The sequence below is a fragment of the Myotis daubentonii genome, chromosome 5, assembly GCF_963259705.1.
Source record: "Myotis daubentonii chromosome 5, mMyoDau2.1, whole genome shotgun sequence".
Lineage (NCBI taxonomy): Eukaryota > Metazoa > Chordata > Mammalia > Chiroptera > Vespertilionidae > Myotis > Myotis daubentonii.
Genome location: NC_081844.1, coordinates 25,748,745 through 25,771,263, shown reverse-complemented (window position 1 = coordinate 25,771,263; position 22,519 = coordinate 25,748,745). Strand labels below are relative to the sequence as shown.

General features: G+C 41.3%; 3 protein-coding genes across 6 annotated transcripts in view; all 3 read right to left on the bottom strand.

Annotated features, from left to right (window-relative positions):
* Nucleotides 1-22,519, bottom strand: part of LOC132235002 (zinc finger protein 791-like) — a 115,730-nt gene that overhangs the window by 29,135 nt on the left and 64,076 nt on the right. The window lies entirely within an intron of this gene.
* The window catches only part of LOC132235004 (zinc finger protein 14-like), a 66,221-nt gene that overhangs the window by 27,724 nt on the left and 15,978 nt on the right, over nucleotides 1-22,519 (bottom strand). Inside the window, exons 2-3 of one of the 4 annotated variants that reach the window (XM_059696691.1) lie at nucleotides 21,031-21,157; nucleotides 20,536-20,608 (exon numbers count right to left, since the gene is read on the bottom strand). The exons of 1 other annotated variant lie outside the window; for it this stretch is intronic. In XM_059696691.1, coding sequence (XP_059552674.1) covers nucleotides 20,536-20,608; nucleotides 21,031-21,157 — 200 coding nt within the window. Of the gene's footprint in view, nucleotides 1-20,535; nucleotides 20,609-21,030; nucleotides 21,158-22,519 lie in introns of those variants that run through there. 2 more of the 4 variants (XM_059696694.1, XM_059696695.1) reach the window with 2 other exon arrangements.
* LOC132234408 (zinc finger protein 709-like) lies at nucleotides 17,823-21,141 on the bottom strand. Its single transcript, XM_059695397.1, is given in 2 exon segments — nucleotides 17,823-19,704; nucleotides 21,031-21,141. A coding segment is annotated over 1 exon segment (1,875 nt). The 5' UTR covers nucleotides 19,698-19,704; nucleotides 21,031-21,141.

Sequence of the window (22,519 nt, the reverse complement as noted above, 5' to 3'; positions counted from 1 at the left end):
GTGGGGCCTTGTCCCCAGGGTGACTTTCCCTCCTCTACCTCCAGGCCCAGATAAGCAGCAAAATGCCAGGGCTGACATCAGGACCCGCTGCATTGAATAATGACCCCTGGCCTGGTGCCGGCCAATCCATCAGTGGAGACCACATCCCTGAATGGACACACCTGGAAAGCTACAGAATATTCCATTCAGCTCTTCCCCTGGGACCTCCCCTGAAATCTCCACCCTTAAAACCTTTAGGAAGGAGGACCCATGTGCTCTCCCTCCCTGGAGCACACCTGTACCTTTCCCTTCCCCTCCTTCTCCTCCTCCCCCAGGCAGGTTACCATTAGCTTGTGCTCCCAAGCTCCAAGGGCCCTTCCCTTACCTCCTTAATGCCTTTCCTAAGCCCATTTCTTCTAAGAATTACTTCTCCTACCTCTGTAATTTACCCAGTAAATGTTCTCTTACACTTTGGGTCTTACACTGAATTCTTTCCTAGTCAGAACCCAAGTACCCAGGCTGCTGAACCCACGTTTGTTCTGAGCCCAGTCAGACACCTGATGTCATTCCTGCTGCCACCACAGTTACACTGTTAAATCCAGCAATAATGAGATTTATCAGAAAACTGGATCCCATCAACGTAAGAATCATTCAAACCTATATAGAATTTTTATGAGTTCCTGTCAGGAAGCAAAATGTCAATGAATGGAGATAATGTCCGGAGTATGGCAGGTTGGTACCTTATTTTATACATTACAATCAAAAGAGAATACCCAAGTGGGTTACCTGAAATCCATTGCGGATAGATTAGGGAGCTGGGAGGAAGCAAAGCAGGAAAACCCCTGGGATAGGATGAAAAGTAAAATGATAGGCATACATATATATTTTACATAGCTGGGTACAGGGTAGTTAATACTTAATGATTAACATGATAACAATAACAATGGGAGAAGTTATGGTCTCAGCCCTGCTGCATTGGTTGTGCACTGAGGGCTCTGAAATAAAAGGATTCGCCCTGACAATGCCAAGATACACAATCTTATATGCAAAAGACAATGGACAGGTGTAGGTAACGGAAAGATTGAGTTTTGTCAGGGGAGATTCTAGCCTGGGACATGACTATCTACCATAAACTGCTCCTAGTTAAAACGTTCTCATGTTAGACCATCCCTTGTGGTTATTTTAGCTCTTTGAATTTGCAAGGCCATCACACACAGGCCTTCCCTGAACTTGGCAGGTGAGCATGTGGACTCTTTTCATCCCCACATCTCAATAATAATCCCCCTGATTGGTGAGTCTCTGATACTAGCATAACATTCATTCTAACCATGATGGAAGCACTCCCTGACAGGCAGCCTCTCCATAGAGAATGCACAGCTCCCTGGTTCTGACCATTGCCTCTCTCCAGTCCCTGAGGAAATGCTCAAACAGCCCCACCCAAACTGCAGCAATAACCCCATCGAGCCTGGGACACAGAAGAACCTGGAGGCCACCTGACACAGGCAGCCTGAGGGCAGAGCCACAGAACCACAGGTGACCTCAGTGGAGAGAGGAAAGGAGGGCACACGTTTCACCCAGGACTCAGCTTACCAGGAGGCCCACACGGGGAGGAGCGGCACCAGTCACCACACACAGCAGGAAGAAAGGTCTGTGGGCATTCACCATGCAGAACTGGGATGGAGAATATATTTGCATTTCATCACCTTTTTTTCACCTTCCTTTTCACAGCTATCTCAAAAACAATAGTCTCCAATTACTATTTCTAGAAATCATTCTGATTTCCTAAAGTCTGGAATAGCTCTGATTTCTTGTTTTGTTTCCTCTCTCATCTCACCCTCAGATAAATGACCTCCTACTAAAAATGCATGTTCACTGGGGAAGATGCCCATGTTTGGTCTCTTCTCTCACACCATTGAACTTCAGGAACCTGCTGCTGCAGAAATTACATCCCATCCCTGCCCTTCCACACCCTGCTGGTACTTGCTCCTGTGGGAATTGTATAGTTCCAGCTGTGGCCCCATCTGGGCAGAAACCCTCCATTTCTCACAGGTAACAAAGCTGGTCGCTTTGCTGAGGCCACTTCATGCTGCTCTCTAAGGTGCTGGAATTACTGGGTTGTGTTTAGTAAGAGGAGGTGGTTCCTGTGATCTCCACCATGGCAAACGCAAAGGCCAGAATAGCCTTAGTGCTGCTGCATCCACCTGCACCATGGAAACCATGAGGTCTCAAGACTCACCCTACAAGATGGTCTTTTCAGTCAAAGAGCCCCACTGAAAAGGCACAAGGACTTCCTTGTATGTATAGAGAGATTTTCCCCGTAGCCTTGGCACATGGCTCTAATGGAAAGAGTCACACAAGGTTCAAGCAGCTGCTCTGTGGGAGGGTCACTGAGATAACATGACTCCTGGTCAACCAATGAGCTGGGCAATGAAATTCCTTCCTCCCACCCCTGTCCTTGGGATATATGTTCTGCCCACAGATGGAGAGCTAAGAGCCATTTCAAGGACACAGCTTTGAGAGAACAATGTGTTGCTGACTCCACCTGTGCCGTGTACAAGACCCAGTGAAAGCTTCCAGGAAAACTTTGAAGATTCTGGTGGGCAGGGTGGAGGTCTACTCCTCTTCTGTCCACCCAAGGCCACCCTGGTATGGGAGTTCCTTTGATTTTTAAAACTGACACTTAAAACACAGGAGTGGCTTGGCTCTGTGGTTGAGTGTCAACTCATGAATCAGAAGTAAAGTATGGGTAATACAAACATTTTTATCATAAATTGTTTATTTGAAGATTAAGTGTCAAAACCTAAAGCTGAGATGGAGAAGTGTGCCTGAGGAAACACTTGTAGCTCATCCTTGAACAAAGGGGGCTAGTTTCCCTATAGAGAGCAATGTAGTTTGTTTCTTTCCAACCTTTTCAGTGTTCATGCAAAAGGACACCATTAAAGTATACTGTTCTCTCTCCTCTTTGACAAGCACAGGAGATGTTTTGAAAGATGCTTTTCCTCTCTTGTTCATTTAAAAATAAATCCTGCTCTAATTTTCATGTCCATGGTGCTGTGCCACCAGCACACGTGATGGAGAAGAGATCCCTGGAGAGCTGCTGCGACTGACCCTAACCCGGCCATCCCCGCTCTGAAATGGGACCCAATGAACAGCAAGATTAGCCACCTCCAGGCAATCATGCCACAGGATGCCCTGGCTAATAGTTGACCCCATCTGTACATTTTTACAACTTTTAGGCCATTGCCAATGGTCTGGCTGTCTGGCACCAAGAGCAACAACTCCTAATTGAAGATCACCCTTTGAGATAAACCGCTCTGGAATAACCCTGCTTATAATTACTCAAAAAAAAAAAAAAAAAGAGAATGTCACACGTCTCTGAACATGGGACAAATGAAACCACAGGGCTTCATTTCAATCACAGCCGCATAAATTAGTGCAAGTTTCTGAAACATACTGACACTTCAGGTACACTCAGAAGCAGAGAGAAAACAGGGGGGTGAGGGAACTCGACATTGTAGTATCAAGACAGCAAGGTGTCCCTGCGCTTCCTGGGAGGATGTAATAGGCTTTTTAATACTTCTGTGCACAGACATGGAAATGACACCCACTACCCTGTAGGCTGAGAAGACTGCAATACTATTCTGTAAAATTATGCTATACGACACCCTGTAAAATAAATTATATGTTAATTATATAATATATTCTAAGTATCCAAAATATATGCTAAGATATCCTACTGTACTATATATTACCAATACTATACAAATATACTACATACACTAAATTCTACATTATATATACATACACAGATAAACATATATAAACAATATATGTAATAATTTTGTACTATATAATACATTATAATACATTACGCAGATGACCACTTTAAAAAATATTTTTAATTGATTTTAGAGAGGAAGGGAGAGGGAGAGAAAGATAGAAACATCAATGATAAGAGAGAATGGAGCCCACTTTGGGCATGTGCCCTTAACCAGAATCAAACTGGGGACTCCTCAGTCTCAGGACGATGTTCTGGCCACTGAGGCAAACCAGCTAGGACCACTTTGTTATTTTACTAGTATATTGTTTTTAATATTTGCACATACTGTTTCTAGAGCCATTATGAGTTTTCACGAATGCCATTACACCACCAAGAAGACAGAAAACCCTCCATCAATTCAAAGGAACACAATCATGGTGGCGGTTTATACTGGATTTGTTAGAGCTTCCTCTAAACCTTTACCTTTTTTATTTTCATATTTAAATATTCTTTTTATTGATTTCAGAGCGGAAGGGAAAGGGAGAAATAGAAACATCAGTGATGAGAATCATTGATTGGCTGCCTCCTGCTCGCCCCCTACTGAGGATCAAGTCTGTAAGCCAGGCGTGTGTCCTGACCAGAAGCCCAACCATGACCTCCTGGTTCATAAGTCGACACTCAACCACTGAGACACACCACCCAGACCAAACCTTTACCTTTTCCAGAATGTGATGTAGTGGATCACCGTGTTGTCTTTCACCCTGGCCAGGTAGCTCAGTTGGTTAGAGCATCATCCCAAAGTGCCAAGGTAGCAGGTCAAATCCCAGGTCACACACAAAAATCGACCAATGAATGTAGAAATAAGTAGGACAGGGTGCTGTTTCTCTCTCCTTTCTCTCTCTCTCTCTCTCTCTCTCTCTCTCTCTCTCTCTCTCTCTCTCTCTCCCCCTCTCTTTTCAATTATAAAAAAAAAAAAAAGTAAAAGAAAGCCATAGCTGGTTTGGCTCAGTGTATAGCGCGTAGGCCTGTGCATTGAAGGATCCCAGGTGCGATACTGGTTAAGGGGACGTGCCCAGATTGCAGGCTTGATCCCCATTAGGGAGTGTGCAGGAGGCAGCCAATCAATGATTCTCTCATCATTGATGTTTCTAACTCTCTGTCCCTCTCCCTTCCTCTCTGAAATCAATAAAAATATACTTAAAAATAAAAAGTAAAAGAAAATAATACTCTATCACTAAGAACAGCTTCTTTGGAAGAGAGACTCTAACTTTGTTTACCTGCTTGGTTCGTATTATTTGACAATATTCCTAAATTTATGACCTTCAGTTGATTCATAAAGGAGATAACTTTTAAAGGTGTAAATGAATAGAAATTATATATATATACATATATATACATACATATATATATGTATATATATATGTATATATATATGTATATATATATATATAACTTTTTGAAAATGCATCGAATACCCTCTAGGAAATATTTCTGTATTTCTGTATTTATTTATTGATTTATTTTTAAAGCTTAGCTCTTTTTTTTTTTTGATCACCTTTATTTATTTATTTTTTGATTGTTTGTTTTTTGTTAATCCTCACCCAAGGATATTTTTCCATTGATTTTTAGAGAGAATGGAAGTGAGAAGGAGAAAAAGAGAGAAACATCGATGTGAGAGAAACACATCATTTGGTTAGCTCCTGCAGGAGCCCTGACCAGAGCCCCAGACTAGGGAGGAGCTTACGACCAAGGTACCGGCCCTTGACTGGAACAGAACCTTTGGTTCACAGGTTGATGCTCTATCCACTGAGCCAAACTCGCTAGGGCTATTTCAGTATTTAGATAACAACAAAGGAAAAAGCTGTTCGAGACATTTGGTTAAAGGCCTTGCACTCCCTGCCAGCCCTAGATATATCTTGTTGAAAAGAAAAGGTCACATATGTCCATCATCACACAAAGCTACTCCATGACCACGATGAATCAAGACCAAAAAAAAAAAAAGGCATTCATGTCTGTATAACGGATGAAAGAGAACAGACTTCCAAAGAATAAAAATAACAAAAACTCCCTTTTCTCACTAATATGATTTGTTTCCTACAATTCAGGGTTAGCAGGACTTTATTTTTTCCTGCCTTCTAAATAAAAATTAGTATCACCACCCAATGTAGAATTAAATTCATTTCCTCACAGAATCCAATGCAGGAAAATGTCTGGCTTCCCTGAATGTCAAATAAATGATCTGTCACCAGGCAAAATACAAAAAGAAAGCCTTTTCAGTGCACTATTACTGTCACACCCCCCAGCCATTTATGGTTTGTGGTCATTGTTATTATTCAAATTCATTCCATTCCATGTCTTTTTTACCACAGATGTGAGTTTGCTGGTATTTGGCTGGAAGGGACAGAAAAAAACATAATTGAAGTTTTTAATATTTTGAACGAATAAGAAAGCAGTCTGTGCCAAATATAAAAAATAAAATTTCTCTGAGAAAATATGTCTGAGTTTATACATACATGATAATTGTGACTCAGATTGTATGATTAAGTGGAAAAGGGAAAAGATTACATGTTGATCTGAAAATACATAATTACAATGGGATATTTAAACATATCTCAGGGAAAATAAAACGCAGTAGCTATTAGCATAAGAGTGCTTGGCAAACAGTTCATATTTCTTTAAAAAGTACAGAAGCATTGATTACAGGGGAAAATGCACGTAATTTTAATCACATACAAAAAAAGATAACTGAAAACACTGAGAGATTAGGCTCAGCTCTGAGTGACAGCACCATGAAGAGTCTGTCTGAAAAGAAGAAAGTGCCGATTCTCACATGGGAGGACTGGCTCAGAGCCCTCACTGCAGAGGGTGGTACAAGAACAAACTGTCACGGGGCTCCGTGGCACTGCACCATTGCAGCAGTCACAGTGGCATCTGAATCACAGTCAGTAGTAGAAACAACAGGACAAGATGATTACTAGTCAAAGTAGACCTCATGCACATGCAATCTAGAGAACAGTGCGTACCCTTCAGAAAACAGCCTCAACCATGACAGTCTACATTTGTTACCTGGTGGACACCTATGGGCTTGCAGGAAAAGCCAACCTATGCTGGTTCTTTAATGGTGAATTGTGAACATCTGTAAAGCTTCCACCTGACATCAGGGGAAGTGAAGCAGTCGCTGGCGGTTTTGAGGATATTCTTGGCTGGCTGGGCAAAGATTGAGGAAACAAACTCAAAGCAAATGTACATAAAAGCTCTATGCTTCTGGCCATCTCCTTTATACAAGAGGATTCAAAACCAATCTAATCCTATTTCACCTCTGCATTCAAGTTACATGGAAGTGAGGCCTCGGTGATTTCTAACACGGAACCATAAAGGCACCAGATTGTGCAAAATGTAGCTCACAACATTCCTCACATTGACCTAACAGTCAGGAAGGGTCATCTCTGACTCTAGATCTTATTGTCCTATCATAGGTATTCTCCTCTTAATGCAATCATCATAGTTCAAACCCAGCCAAAAGCAGTAACAAGCAAAGGACACAGATGAAAATAACTCACATGGGACTCTATAGTGCACTTTGCAAATTTACAAATAGATGGCAAATATTTATTGACTAAAATAATACTGAATGTCAACTGCAATTGAAATATTACAAAAACATTTATTGACAAGAAAATGGAGTAAATCTCTTCTGGTCACTGAAAAGACACTTTTCCATTAAGGTAGAATATATATATATATCACATTCATTCAATGCTTGCCATGGGAGGCCAATAAGACAACATGAAGAAATACCAAAATAACCTTTTTCTTATTTTTCCATTGATTTCTTAGAGAAAAGAAGAGAGAGGGAAAGAGAACATTGTTGTGAGAGAAAGATACCAATTGGTTGCCTCCTCAGGAGCCCTGACCATGGCCCAGCCAGGGAAGAGCCTGCAACCAAGGTACCTGCCCTTGACTGGAATCAAGTCCAGGACCCTTTGGCCTGTAGGCCGACACTCTAATCCTTGAGCCAAACCGGCTAGGGCTGTCTTATATCTTTTCAATTTATTTTTGTAGATTTCAAATAGGAAGGGTGAGGGAGAGAGATATAGAAACATCAATGATAAGAGAGAATGATTGATCGGCTGCCTCCTGGGGATCGAGACCCCAAGCAGAGCATATGCCCTGAGGAGGAGTCTAACCATGACCTCCTGGTATGTAGGTCAACATTCAATCACTGAGCCATACTGACTGGGCTTTATATGCCAACTTTTTAAAAACAGTGCCTGGAACTTGGAAAGAACAAATTCATGATAGCTATTAAACCTCAGGTGAGGATCATTTCCTTCATCTATAATATGGTAGAGAAGCTAGATACAATGACTCTATAACAGTGGTTCTCAGCCTTGGCTGAACATTAGAATCACCTGGGAATCTTTTTAAAATCCTGATTTCTGGGCCTCATCCTCCGGAAATTCTTTGTTACTAATGTTGTGGCCCCACCCCATAACAAAGAAACAGAATTTCTGGAGGATGAGGCCCAGAAATCAGGATTTTTAAAAAAAAAGATTCCCAGGTGATTCTAATGTGTAGCCAACGTTGAGAACCACTGCTCTATAATAAAACACAGAAACCTGATTACTTTTCCTGTGACATCATCTTCCAAAAAACAATCATTACCACATTAAAAATATTTCCTGGACCAAGCGAAGTAAAGTATTTACTGGACCAAGAAGTATTTCTTTGTCTCCTCCCTTCTGAAGGAGCCATTTGTCTCTTACTTCTCTACCAATGCTCTCAAATAATTTCCAAATATTATTCAAGATTTTGGTTTTTAACACTGGAATAGTTTTGTTTGTTTGTTTGTTTGTTTGTTTGTTTTTTAGGCCAATAACTATGGAGGAAATTGAAGCAGTAATCAAAAAGCTTCCAGCAAACAAAAGACCAGGGCCAGACGGCTTCACAGGGGAGCCTTACCAAACATTCAAGGAAGACCTAAAACCTATCCTCCTCAGACTATGCCAAAAAATTCAAGAGGAAGGAACACTTCCCAGCTCATTCTATGAAGCCAGCATCACCCTAATACCAAAACCAGATAAAGACAACACAATGAAAGAGAATTACAGGCCAACATCCCCCATGAACATAGATGCCTCAACAAAATCTCAGCAAATCGGATCCAGCAGTACATCAGAAAGATCATACACCATGACCAAGTAGGATTTATCCCAGGGATGCAAGGATGGTACAATATCTGCAAATCAATAAACGTAATACATCACATAAACAAATTGAGAGAAAAAAACCACATAGTCATATCAATTGATGTGGAAAAAGCATTTGACAAAATCCAACACCCTTTCTTGATAAAAACTCTCAGCAAGATAGGAATAGAGGGATCATACCTCAACACAATAAAAGCCATATATGACAAACCGACAGCCAACATCATAATCAACGGGCAAAAATCAAAACCATTCCCCCTAAAAACACTCCTGTTCAACATAGTACTGGAAGTACTAGCCGTTGCGATCAGACAAGAAGAAGAAATAAAAGGCATCCAAATTGGAAAAGAAGTAAAACTGTCCTTATTTGAAGATGACATGATACTGTACATAGAGAACCCTAAAGACTCTATCCTCCCATTCTTGGTGTCCATGTCGACTTGCACTGGGGCCTTCATGATGGAAGAAGCCTCCCCCTGTTCCCCCCCCCCCCCCGTCCCATTTCCACTACTAGCAGTACCACCTGTCTAATCTTTTTCATGAAGTCACCACAAGGTCGCAGTGCTTTGCTCACCTTGTCCTATTTGTACTTATTTACTGGAATATCAAGGGTTTTGGGGGGAGAGGCAGGGAGATGGACACACATCTCAGTTGGCCGTCGTAAGCCATTCATTGTAATGATTTCAAACCCTCCAGATTTATGTTAGCAATGCCAGGTTGTTGGCTGTTTAATTTTGTTTATTTTTATTATTCTCCTCTTAGACCATGAGCAACATCTTTAGGTAAGAAAACTTTTAAACCTCCAATCGTTATTTTGGGGGGACTGATTGCCGGACGTGGACTAAGGTTAAATGTTACGGTAAAGAGAACAGCTCACATCCCACTGTACCATTTACTGGCTGGTGGTTTTGAGCAAGTCGCTCAGCATCTCTGAGCCTTATTTCCCTCATTTATTCGTTGGGGACAATGATATTCTTATTTCCTAGGATTGAGTGCAGGGATTAACATCAGTAATGAAAGTAATGGGTATTTCATGGTTTTCTCCCTTAAATATGCTTTCAATTAATGACACCCACCATTGTTATTATCCACGATTTAATCCTTACCGCAGGGAGAGATTATTTACTCTATTTTATGGATGAGGGAAAGCAGACGTAGGAATTTGTCACTTTCTCGAGCCATTGCTTTTGTCCTCCTGCCCAGCTGCTTGCATGTGAAGGAGAGAAAGGGGATCCAGACCAATTCAGAGTGAGTCCTTTCCTTAGGTAATGGGAGTTCCAGACCCAAGTTATTCTTGTGAATGTTTTGTGAGATGTGTAGAAAGTCCCCCAAACCCGCTGGTACCCAGCTGTTGGGGTCCAGCCCCAGCAGGTCCAGGGGTTCCCAAAGGTGTGGATGTAGTCTGCAAAGAAGGAATGACACGGAGGCAGCGTTCAGTTGATTAGCATAGCCAGGTTCTGGATTAGTTTTTTATTTATATGTTTTTATTGATTTCAGAAAAGGGAGAGATAGAAACATCAATGATGAGAGAATCATTGATCAGCTGCCTCCTGCAATGCCCCCTAATGGGGATCATCCCCGCAACCGGGCATGTGCCCTTGACCAGAATCTAACCTGGGACCCTTCAGTCCCCTGGCTGACCCTCTATCCACTCAGCAAGACTGGCTAGGGCTTAGTATGTCTTTTTATTACAGGAATTTCTCAGCTCAGAACCTAGGAGGGTAGAGGAACAATTGTACTTCCTTATACAATATACTGTAGAGGAGTAAGGTTGAAAAAGCAAACTAAATTTGGTAAATGTGAATTTGGAGCCATTATAAATACTGTCTCAAGACCAGGGCTTTCTTAAACTTCTATATCCTCATAAAACAAAAAATTATGTGATATTATTATTCTTAAATACCTGACTCTAAGAGTTTGGGATTGTATGGGAGGAACAAATTTCCCATATACCATTCTAGGCTGGTCTAAGAAATAAATTGACATTAAACACATTTGTTTGCAGGTGATGGGAACAGCAACAGATGTCTGACCAATAGGGTCAGACCAAACCTGGGTTCAGCAACCTCGGTACTTGGGGTCTGGCTAGGAAAGAACTAGGAGCCAAGACCCCAAACTGTAAGAGAACATTTATTTGGTAAATCACAGATAGAAGAAGTAATTCCTAGAACAGATGGGCTTAGGAAACAAATTATAGAGATAAAGGAAGGTCCCTGGGAGCTTGGGAATGAGCAAGCTAATAGTAACATGCCTGGGGCAGGGGAGGGGCAAGGAAGGGTGAAGGAAAAAGGGATGGGGGTGCTCTCAGGAGGTTTCTCAGACCTAAGGGTTTTAAGGGTAGAGATTTTAAAAAATATATATTTTTACTGATTTCAGAGAGGAAGGGAGAGGTTGTGAGAGATAGAAACACCAATGATGAGAGAAACATTGACCAGCTGCCTCCCGCACAGCCTACTGGGAGTTGAGCCCACAACCCAGGCATGTGCCCTTGACCAGAATCAAACCCGGGACCCTTCAGTCCACAGGCCAACGCTCTATCCACTGAGCCAAACTGGTTAGGGTGAGGGTGGAGATTTTAGAGGAGGTCCCAGGGGATGAGCTCAACAGAATATTCTGCAGTTTTCCAAGTGTGTCCTTTCAGGGTTGAGGTCGCCACTGATTGATTGGCAGGCACCAGGGCAAGGGCTCATTATTCAATGCAGCTGGTCCTGAGGCTGATTTTATTGCTTTTCTGGGCCTGGAGCTGAAATAATACTGAGGAATAGAGGTTGTCTACAGGGAGGAAAGGTCAGGGGGCCCAAACTGTGTGGATATGCAGGGTGAGGAAGTCACCCTGGGAGAAGGGTCCCACCCTACAATGGATTGTTCCTTGCTTGGCACCTCGGGCTTTTCCACCCTGGTGACCTTCAGTACTGGCCCTGCTTCCTTGCTCCGCTCATGCCTGTTTAACTGCCTAACATGGGTTAACAAGAAACAAAAACTTTTTAATTAGGATTTTTTACATGCAGGAATTTCACAAAGATTTGAGACTCAACTGGTGGTCAGAGAAGTGAGACTTCGATGCCATCTGGAGGTGAGGAAAGGATAGGAATCTGGAGCTTCTGGGGTTGTGGGAGGCAATTCACTGGAAGGTGAGAGGAAGAAATGTTTGGTAAGCAAAGGTGGTCCAGTTAATAGGGAAGTCTCAGGTGAAAAAGGTTGCCAAATATGCAAATTGTCCCCTATGAAGGAGTTCAACTGGGAGTCTGACCATTCACTATGACACGCGCTGACCACCAGGGGGCGGCACAGAACGAGGGGTGTAGGCGATGTGGCACTGGCAGTGGGTGGCAGTGGAGGCACTGCTGGCCCCAATGGGCACTGAAGAGAGTGGGACCACGGTGGCATGGTGGAGCAGGTGAATGGGCAGCACCATGCCAAAGCGGGTGCAAGCAGGTGCCAGATTGCCCCATAGGTGGAGACCAGCGGTGACAGCGGTGGGGGGTGAGGCTGGCACCCAGATACCAGGCAATGAGGGAGTTAGGAGGGGCTGCGGTGCAAGCTGCGGGGAGGGGGGGGGGTGAGCATGGGGGCCAATCACTGCAGGCCACCCGGAGGGAGCCACTGGTGCACAAATTCGTGCACTAGGCCTCTAGTCTCTGACAATAGTTCTCTTCCAGGTACAAAGGACCCTTTTCTAATGTAAATTTCCTTTATAATTGCTGATTATCTCACAAATGGGGAATGTTATAATTTAGGGGGGGGGGAGGCAGTGCAGAAAGAGATAAGGGCTTTTCCTGAGTCTATTGGGTTTTGATTGCTTTCAACTCAAAATGAGCCACATCCAAAATGGTGAAAGGAGCTTTTGGGGGCAAAGTAGGCAGGTTTAGGAAATTTTTAAAAATTAAGGGGTCCAGCCCTGGCTGGTGTGGCTCAGTGGATGGAGCGTCAGCCTGCGGACTGAGGGGTCCCGGGTTCGATTCTGGTTAAGGGCGTGTGCCTTAGTTGCGAGCACGTCCCCAGTTGGGGAGTGTGCAGGAGGCAGCTGAATCTATGTTTCTCTCTCATCGATGTTTCTAGCTCTCTATCCCTCTCCCTTCCTCTCTGTGGGAAATCAATGGAATATATTTTTTTAAAAAAAATTAAGGGGTCCATAGGGAAAGGACAGGGCTGCAAAAAGTATACATTCACAGAATAAGGGAACTGGCAGAAGGTACACATTTCCATAGAATAAGTGAGCCGAGAGCTGCAGAAGGTCTCTTCCTCCTCTAGCCTGAATGAGCTTTCTGGAGTGCCCCACAAATACACTCTTTTATCTTTTCAGAACCCAACTCATCTTTCAAGATCCCAGCCGAACAAAACTTATTCTCTGTAAAACTTGTCCAGACAAGTATTTTCTTTCTACTTGAAAACTCCTATGAAACATACTACTCTTAATATTTGGTTGCAATATTTCTCATGCTGCCTTGTATAATTTTGCAAGACTACATTGAAGGGGTTGGGCCTACAATACAGTGTCTTCTCTCTGCCTCTCACTTGATGTTCAATAAGTACATAATGTCTATATCAAAGACACTGTCCAATGGATTGCACAGGAAATATAATAAATCCATACAAATAGCACCCATCATTCTCTAATTCACATCTCCAAGTGAAAGGGGAAGGCAAGATGCCTCCTGAAGCCAAATAATTTTGTCATTTCCCCCATTAATAACTACATTCCTACCTGTAGAACATATCTCTTGTTTTTGCCCACACCATACCTCTTCCCTCTTCTTTTGTGACAACTCTATTTTCGTGGGGGACCTACCATCTACCTCTGCATTAAGTCTCAATGGGAACATCTTTCAATATTCTTTCTTCCCCCTCCTGTGGCCTAGGGGTGGTCATGGAACTAAAGGGATCTGGGCAATTCAACTCTGTGAGCAGTAAAACCAAGGGGGACCCTGGTTAACGCAGATCCATTCAAGGGCAGACCCTGACAGGACTTGAGCTGCCCTTGTTGGGTCCTTTCAGAGGCCTGTGTTCATCTGCCCCATTTCAGAGAAATGTCTGCATTCCTTAAATTAACCAGAGTTCCTTTCACTGCTAGCAAACATTAACCTCCACTAAAAAGCCTTCACCTTTTTGAAGTCATTAAAGTGTCTGAGCCTATGACATAGCAGATCATTTTTAACTTTTTACTGAATGGTAGCATTGATGTCCACAAAATACCAAAACAGGAAACTTGCTCAAATAGACAGTGATTTAGCTATGTAATTGTTGTTGAGACAGATTTCTAGAATTGTACTCATTGTAAAGCTAAAAGCTACAGAACCAAGAACTCAGGGGTAGCTAAGCATCAACCAAACAGCATTTACAAAAAACAAACAACAAAAAACACTCACTGCATACATTTTTCTCTTTTTATCTATTCATTTTATTTCCATACATTGTCAGTTCATGAACCCCCCCTTAAAAATTTAGAATCAAATTGTCCTTCAAGTTTATTTCATTCTCTATAAGATATATATTTTTAAAACTATATTTTTATTGATTTCAGAGAGGGAGATGGAGAGATAGAAACATCAATGGTGAGAGATTATCAATGATCAGCTGCTTCCTGCTCACCCCCTACCAGGCATCGAGCTAGCAATCCGGGCATGTGACCTTGACTGGAATTGAACCAGGGATACTTCAGTCCCCAGTCTAACACTCTATGCACTGAGCCAAACTGGCCAGGGCCAAATTGTCTTTAAATATGAGTCTCAAATCTACTTCCAGGTAAAAAAGGAGGAATTTTTAGTCTTATTAAAAACTGTTTGGTTATTTTTTACTAGATTAATTAAATGACAGTAACTACTTACCATCTAAGCTCTCATAGGACTGGAACTGTGTTTCATGTCTTGCTTGATGGACCTCATTCAGTGATAAGATCATAATAATATTTCTATTAATTTATTAATCCAAATTAGTGCTTTAATGTCTCTCAACTTTGTATTTTTCAAAAGTCACTCATCTTATTTTGTGCCAGTAGTAAAACTGAGTTGATTCTAGGTACAAATATGTTTCCCCTAGAAATGTTGCTATACACTTAAGAAAAGATTGTTGCAATTATGCTATCACTCCGTACACTGTAAAATAGGGCCCTGTATTCTAGTAATCTGCTTTGGATCCATGTAAGAAAGGAGACTCAAAAATCCTTCCATTCGTACCATGCCTGGCTAAATTCAAAACATCCATTGTTTTTCTCCAAAGTCGGTTTCCTGATGATGACAGCCACAGGTCTGCCTGCGGGACGCTCTCGTGGCTGGCCTGCGTATAGCAGCCGCTTCAGGTCCCATAGTCCTTCAGAGCCAAGTCAGGGGAACTGCAAGGAGAGATTTGCCCCAGCGGGATAGAGTGGAGCCCAGCAGCCGGGTGCCCAAGCCACACTGGGAGCCTTGACTGTGGGGCCAGGTGCAGCGCTCAGTTCCTGGAGCAGATGCGCACGGTACGTGGGTGGGCACCTTCCTGAGACCCAGCCCCTGCGCAGCAGCCAGCCCCCACCCCCCCCAAACAGCCCCCACTGGCAGGGAACTAGGAAAATAAGGCCGAAGCCGATGTGTCAGGGACCTCACCCCACCCTGGTGCCCCCTCCTGCAAATATGCACTCCAGGCCAGTCCTGCTCATTAGGCTTTATTTCCATCATGTCTTCCCAGATGTGAGACACAACAGGTTTTCCCACATTGCTTACACTCATAAGGTTTTCCCCCAGTATGTTCTTCCATGCTTTCTAAGAGACTTGGAGAAAGTGAACATTTTACCACATTTCTTACACTCATACAGCATTTCTCCACTGTGTGTGCTTAAATGGCTGGGCATGTGCAGGAGGCAACCAACTGATTTCTCATATCAATATTGCTCTCTGTCTTTCTCACTTCCACTCTCTCAATGGAAAAATATCCTCACGTGAGGATAAAAAAATAAAATAAAAAAGAACTAGGATGGTCAAAAGCTTTTCTAAAATCTTTATACAACAGGGCTTATTTTCAGTGTGAGTTTTCATTCATTACAATTTCTCTTCACTATTAGTGTTTTTGTGATTTTGAAGGGAACTGGATGAATAAAGGGTTTCCCCCGTGACTTACATTCATAGGATTTTTCTTCATTTTAAGTTCTTTCATGATATAAGGAGGGAACTTAGATAAGAGAAAGTTTTGCCACATTGCTTATATTCATAGGGTTTTCCCTCACTATGAGTTCTTTCATGATGTCGGAAGGAACTTGGACAAGAGAAAGTTTTTTAAAAATATACATTTTATTTCTTTTTTTACAGAGAGGGAGAGAGATAGAGTTAAAAACATCTATGAGAAACAAACATCAATCAGCTGCTTCCTGCACACCCCCTACTGGGGATGGGCCCACAAGCAAGGTAGATGCCCTTGGCCAAAATTGTACCTGGGACCTTTCAGTCCACAGGCCAAAGCTCTATCCACTGAGCCAAACGATTAGGGCAAGAGAAAGCTTTACCCCACTGGTTACATTCATAGAGTTTTTCCCAAGTATGAATTGTTTTATGATTTCTAAGCCAAGAGGGATGAAGGAAAGTTTTACCACATTCCTTACATTCTGAGGCATCTTGCCATGATGAGTTATTGTATGTTCACTAAGACATTTGGTAGAAAAGAAGGCTTTCTCACATTCCTTAGTCATAGTTTCTCCCCAGTATGCATTCTTTCATGATTTCGAAGAGAAGCGAAATATATGAAAGTTTTCCTACATTGCTTACATTCATACGGTTTCCCCCAGTATGCATTTTTTCATGATTCCTAAGAGATGCAGAAAGACTAAAAGCCTTACATTACTGACATACATGGGGCTTTTTTTCCAGTGTGTGTTCTTTCATATCGGGGAGAAGCTAGAGAAGATACACCTTTACCAAACTTCTTACATTCTTAGGGTTTTGATCCAGTATGAGTTTTTTCATGTCTTCTAAGTACAGAGGGTTAAGGAAAGATTTTACTACATTCCTTACATTCATGAGACTTCTTTGTGTCATGTCTTTTTTCTTTGTAAATGTTATTGATTTTAGAGAGGGAAGAAGCGGGGGAGAGAGAAACATCAATGAGGAGACAGAATCATTGATTGGCTGCTTCCTGCACACCCCCCACTGGGTATCGAGCCAGCAACTCAGGCATGTGCCCTTGGCCAGAATAAAACCTGGGACTCCTCAGTCCACAGACCAACGATCTATCCATTGAGACAAACCAGCTAGGGCCGTCATGTCTTCTTTTATGATTTCCAAGAGAGCTGCACAAACTGAATACTTTCCCACATTGCTCACATATACAGGGTTTTTCCTTATGATGAGTCCTTTCATGACTTTGGAGGGAAGATGGATAAGAGAAAGCTTTATCACAATAATTACATTCATAACATTTTGCCCCAGTGTGAGTACTTTCATAAAGTCGGAGGTAATTTTGATCATAAAACATTTTACCACACTGCGTACATTCAGGAGGCTTCTCTCCAGCATGACTTTTTTTAATGATTTCCAAGAGAGCTGGGGAAAATGAAGGCTTTCCCTCATTCCTTACATTGATACAGTTTTTCCCCAGTATGCATTTTTTTGTGATATTGAATGGAAGTTGAAGAGAAAACTTTACCATAAACCTTACATTTATAGGGTTTTCCCCCAGTATGGGTTCTTTCATGATATTGGAGAGAAGATTGATAATAGAAACCTTTACCACAATGCTTACATCCATAGCGTTTTACCCGAGTATGTGTTCTTTCATGACCTCTAAGGGAATAGGGATGATGGAATGTTTTACCACATTCCTTACATTCATAAGGCTTTTTTCGGTCATAATTTCCTTTATGTTTTCAAAGAGAATTGCTATAATGAAAAGCTTACCCATATTACTTACATTCATAGGGTTTTCCCCCCAGTATGCAGTCTTTCATGAGTTCTAAGGAAAGAGGGATAAAGGAAAGTTTTACCACATTACTTACATTCATGAGGCTTTTTCCCCTCATGATTTATTTCATGTTTTTGAAGAGAGCTGCTAGAATGGAAGGCTTTCCCACATTGTTGACATTCATAGGGTTTCTCCCCAGTATGCATTCTTTCATGATTTCAAAGAGAAGTGGAACGTATGAAAGCATTCTCACATTGCTTACATTCATAGGGCTTTTCTCCACATTGTGTCTGTTGATGCTTTCGATTACTCTTTGGACAATTAAAGGCTTACCCACATTGCTTACATTCATAGGGTTTTTGCCCAGTATGCAGTCTTTCATGAGTTCTAAGGAAAGAGGGATAAAGGAATCTTTTACCACATTCTTTACATTCATGAGGCTTTTTTCCATCGTGATTTCCTTTATGTTTTTTAAGAGAGCCACTAGAATGGAAGGCTTTCCCACATTGTTTACATTCATAGGGTTTCTCCCCAGTATGCATTCTTTCATGATTTCTAAGAGAAATGGAACGTATGAAAGCTTTCCCACATTGTTTACATTCAAAGGGTTTCTCTCCAGTATGCATTCTTTCATGATTTTTAAGATTATTGTTATGTGTGAAAGCTTTCCCACATTGCTTACATTCATATGGTTTTTCCCCAGTATGCAGTCTTTCATGAATTCTAAGGAAAGAGGGATAAAGGAATGTTTTACCACATTCCTTACATTCATGAGGCTTGTTTTCGTCATGATTTCTTTTATGTTTTCCAAAAGACCTGCTATAAGAGAAGGCTTTCCCACATTGCTTACATTTATAGGGCTTCTCCCCAGTATGCATTTTTTCATGATTTTGAAGAGAAGTAGAAAATATAAAAGCTTTCCCACGTTGCTTACATTCATAGGGCTTTTCTCCACATTGTGTCTGTTGATGCTCTCGATAAGACTTTGGACAACTGAAGGTTTTCCCACATTGCTTACATCCATAGGGTGTTTCCCTGTTATGAGTTCTTTTATGATTTTGGAGGGAAGTTGAATAAGAGAAAACTGTACCACAAAGCTTACATTCATACGGTTTTTCCCCTGTATGCATTCTTTGATGAATTATAAGGGAATAGCGATGACAGAATATTTCACCACATTCCTTACATTCATGAGGCTTCTTTTCGTCATGACTTCTTTTATGTTTTCTAAGAGAGCTGAGCCAACTGAAGACTTTCCCACATTCCTTATATTCATCAGGTTTCTCACCAGGATGTGTTCTTTCAGGATTTCTTAGACAAGTGGAACTGAAAGCTTTATCAGATTTCTCACATTGAGAGGGCTTTTCTGCAGTGTGTGTTCTTTCATTTTCTCCAGAGTACTTGGGAGAACTGAAAGCTTTGCCAAATTGCTTACTCTGATATGGTTTCTCTCCACTATGAGTGTTTTTGTGAAGTTTAAAGTAACTGAGATGACTAAAGCCTTTCCCACATTGCTTACACTCATACAGTTTCCCAGGAATATGCATTCTTTCATGATTTCTAAGGGAAGCTGAATAGTGGAAAGCTCTCCCACTGGGGCTGCCTTCAAGTCTTTGAATATGTTGGTGAGGCTTGAAAGCTTTCTCAGGTTCCTTACATTTATAAGGGTTTTCTTCATATTCCTGACACAGGTATAGTTTGAGTGCAATGTGAAAGCTCAGGTGGTTATTCAAGGACAAATAATGCATGAAGATTTGCCTACACAACCTGGATTTAGGTTGTTTTATTTCAGTAGGAGTTTCCTTCTTCTCATTATGATTTGGAATCTGGCTGAAGTTTTCTCTGCATTGACAACCATCCTTCCTTATACAGAGTCTCTCTACCATATGGCTGCTGTAAAAATCAGAAGAATATTATTAATACTCTGTTAACAATTTAGTATTTATTAATAGCATGAAATGACATTTTTAACATTTTCAAAGAAAGGGTGGAGCTTCTGAACATTCCATCTTTTAAAGTGGATATCCTAAAACTTCTGATATAGGCAGGATCATAGATATTATGAAAACACTGATATTCATTAATGGTACTGTATATTATTTCCCAGTATAATTATTTTTGTACACTAAACATATAGGTCATATTTCAGAAAAAACATTTTGATGAGATTATTCTAAAAATCAATACATTTAAAACTAGGCTGATACAATTGGATTATCTGTTTAAGATTCTTTTTTGGATCGGTCCTATATGGCTCTGTGGTTCAGGAAGGACCCATGCACCAGGGGCGTACCAGTTTAATTCTCTGAAAGGGAAAATGGCCAGACTGCAGATTTATTAAACCCAGTACAGGGCATGCAGGAAACAGTCTATTGATTTTTCTATCTCTCCCTCTCACCTCCACAGACTAAAATCAATAAAAACATATTTTTGTACCACCAGTGAGGCTCAGTGCTTGAGCACGGACCTCTGAACCAGGTGGTCATCTTCAATATCTGGTCAGGGCATATTCCCAGGTTCTGGACATGATTCCGAATGTGGGGCATGCAGGAGGCAGTCATCAATAATTCTCTGTCATCATTGATGTTTCTTTATCTTTCTCCCTCTTTCTACCTCATTGAAATAAATTTTAAAAATATTAAATATATAAATAAAATATATAAGAACCTATTTTTAAAAAACATAAAGATGCTCTTAATGCTTTATCATGTCAATGAGACTCACCTAAGATTCATCCCATGATTTTCATACTGATCTTCATTGTCATGGTCGTCACATTGTTCTTCTAAAATACATGCTAGAAAATGCATTATAAACTATTGAATATAAAAAATGGTTAGATTTTAAGTACACAATGAGCTGTGATCATTCCTGGTTTAATTACCAATGTACTCCCTTTTCATATTTCAGTTCTTGACACATCATTAATGAGCAAGCAATACTAGTTATCTAATTGCCTAAATAACTAACAAGTGGTTACAGGCCAGAGGTGCTCTGTGGTTGACCGTCAACCTATGAACTGGTATGAACCTGGAGGTCACAGGTGAATTTCCAGTAGGACTGATTTTCAGGCTAGATTCCCAGTGTGAGGTATGATGAGGTACCCAATCAGTGACTCTGTCTCATCATTATTTTTGCTCTCATTCTTTTTACCTCTCCTTCCTCTTTGAAATCAATAAAAATATAGTTAAAAAAAAAAAAAGAATTTGTTATACCTACCTACTGATGCCAGGTTCCAGAAGGTTTCCAGCATCACATCTGTGTAGAGTTTCTTCTGGGTGGGATCCAGGAAAGCCCACTCCTCCATGGTGAACTCCACATTAACATCCTTAAAGGCCACGGAGTCCTAAAACATCCCACATATACATATAGGAGAATGAGTGAGATAGACAGATATACATAATTCATAAGAAGTTCACATAGGACTCGTGGTCCCCAACATTCAGTCTATGACTTGATTGTAGTAAGACTATTATTAATTTGCCAAACTCACTTCCTCAAGAACACATGGAACTTATTGATATGATTTTACTGTGATCACTTCAAGTCTTCATTGCTCTAGTTTCAGAGTACAGAGCACCTTGAACAACTTCTATATTAATACATGAAAATACTTCTATTTTAAGCCTATCAATTCCTTGTGAGAAAACTCATCTCCATTATAACCACCATTTTATGCAGCCGTGCATGAAACATACTGTCATATGTGCATAAAGTTTTAGTGACTGTGAATACAATAAATAACTGTATTATACTTCCATCTATAGCTCTGTTATTCAGGAATATTATGTTTTGCAGAAAGGACAATATTCCATGTCATTTGCAAGTATTGCTGATTCTTAAACTTTTTGTTTTTTTAGATATAAGGAAGCATTTTTTCTTTAATATATGTATTTATTGAATTTTTGCAGAGAGGAAGGGAGAGGGATAGAGAGTTAGAAACATCAATCAGCTGCCTCCTAAACATCAAAATCAGCTGCCTCCTGCACACCCCCTACTGGGGATGTGCTCGCAACCAAGGTACATGCCCTTGACTGGAATCAAACCTGGGACCCTTCAGTCCCCAGGCCAACGCTCTATCCACTGAGCCAAACCGGTCAGAGCAAGTAAGCATTTTTTCTTAATTGTTTTATTGCTTAAAGTATTACAAAGAGTATTACATATGTCTCCTTTTTTCCGTGCCCTTGACAGTCCCCTGGCCTCCCCTACCCCCCAGTGTCTTATGTCCATTGGTTATGCTTATATGCATGCATACAAGTCCTTCGGTTGATCTCTTACCCCCCCACCCGGCCCCTCAACCCTCCCCAGCTTTCCTGCTGTAGTTTGACAGTCTGCTCGAGGCAGCTCTGCCTCTGTATCTATTTTTGTTCATAAGTTTATAATGGTCTTTATTATCCATGAGTGAGTGAGATTACGTGGTGTTTTTCCTTCATTGACTGGCTTATTTCCCTTAGCATAATGCTCTCCAGTTCCATCCATGCCGTTGCAAATGGTAAGAGTTCCTTCTTTTTTACAGCAGCATAGTATTCCATCCGGTAGATGTCCCACAGTTTTCTAATCCATTCATCTACTGATGGGCACTTAGGCTGTTTCCAGATCTTAGCTATGGTGAATTGTGCTGCTATGAACATAGGGGTGCATATATCCTTTCTGATTAGTGTTTCTGGTTTCTTGGGATATATTCCAAGAAGTGAAATCACAGGGTCAA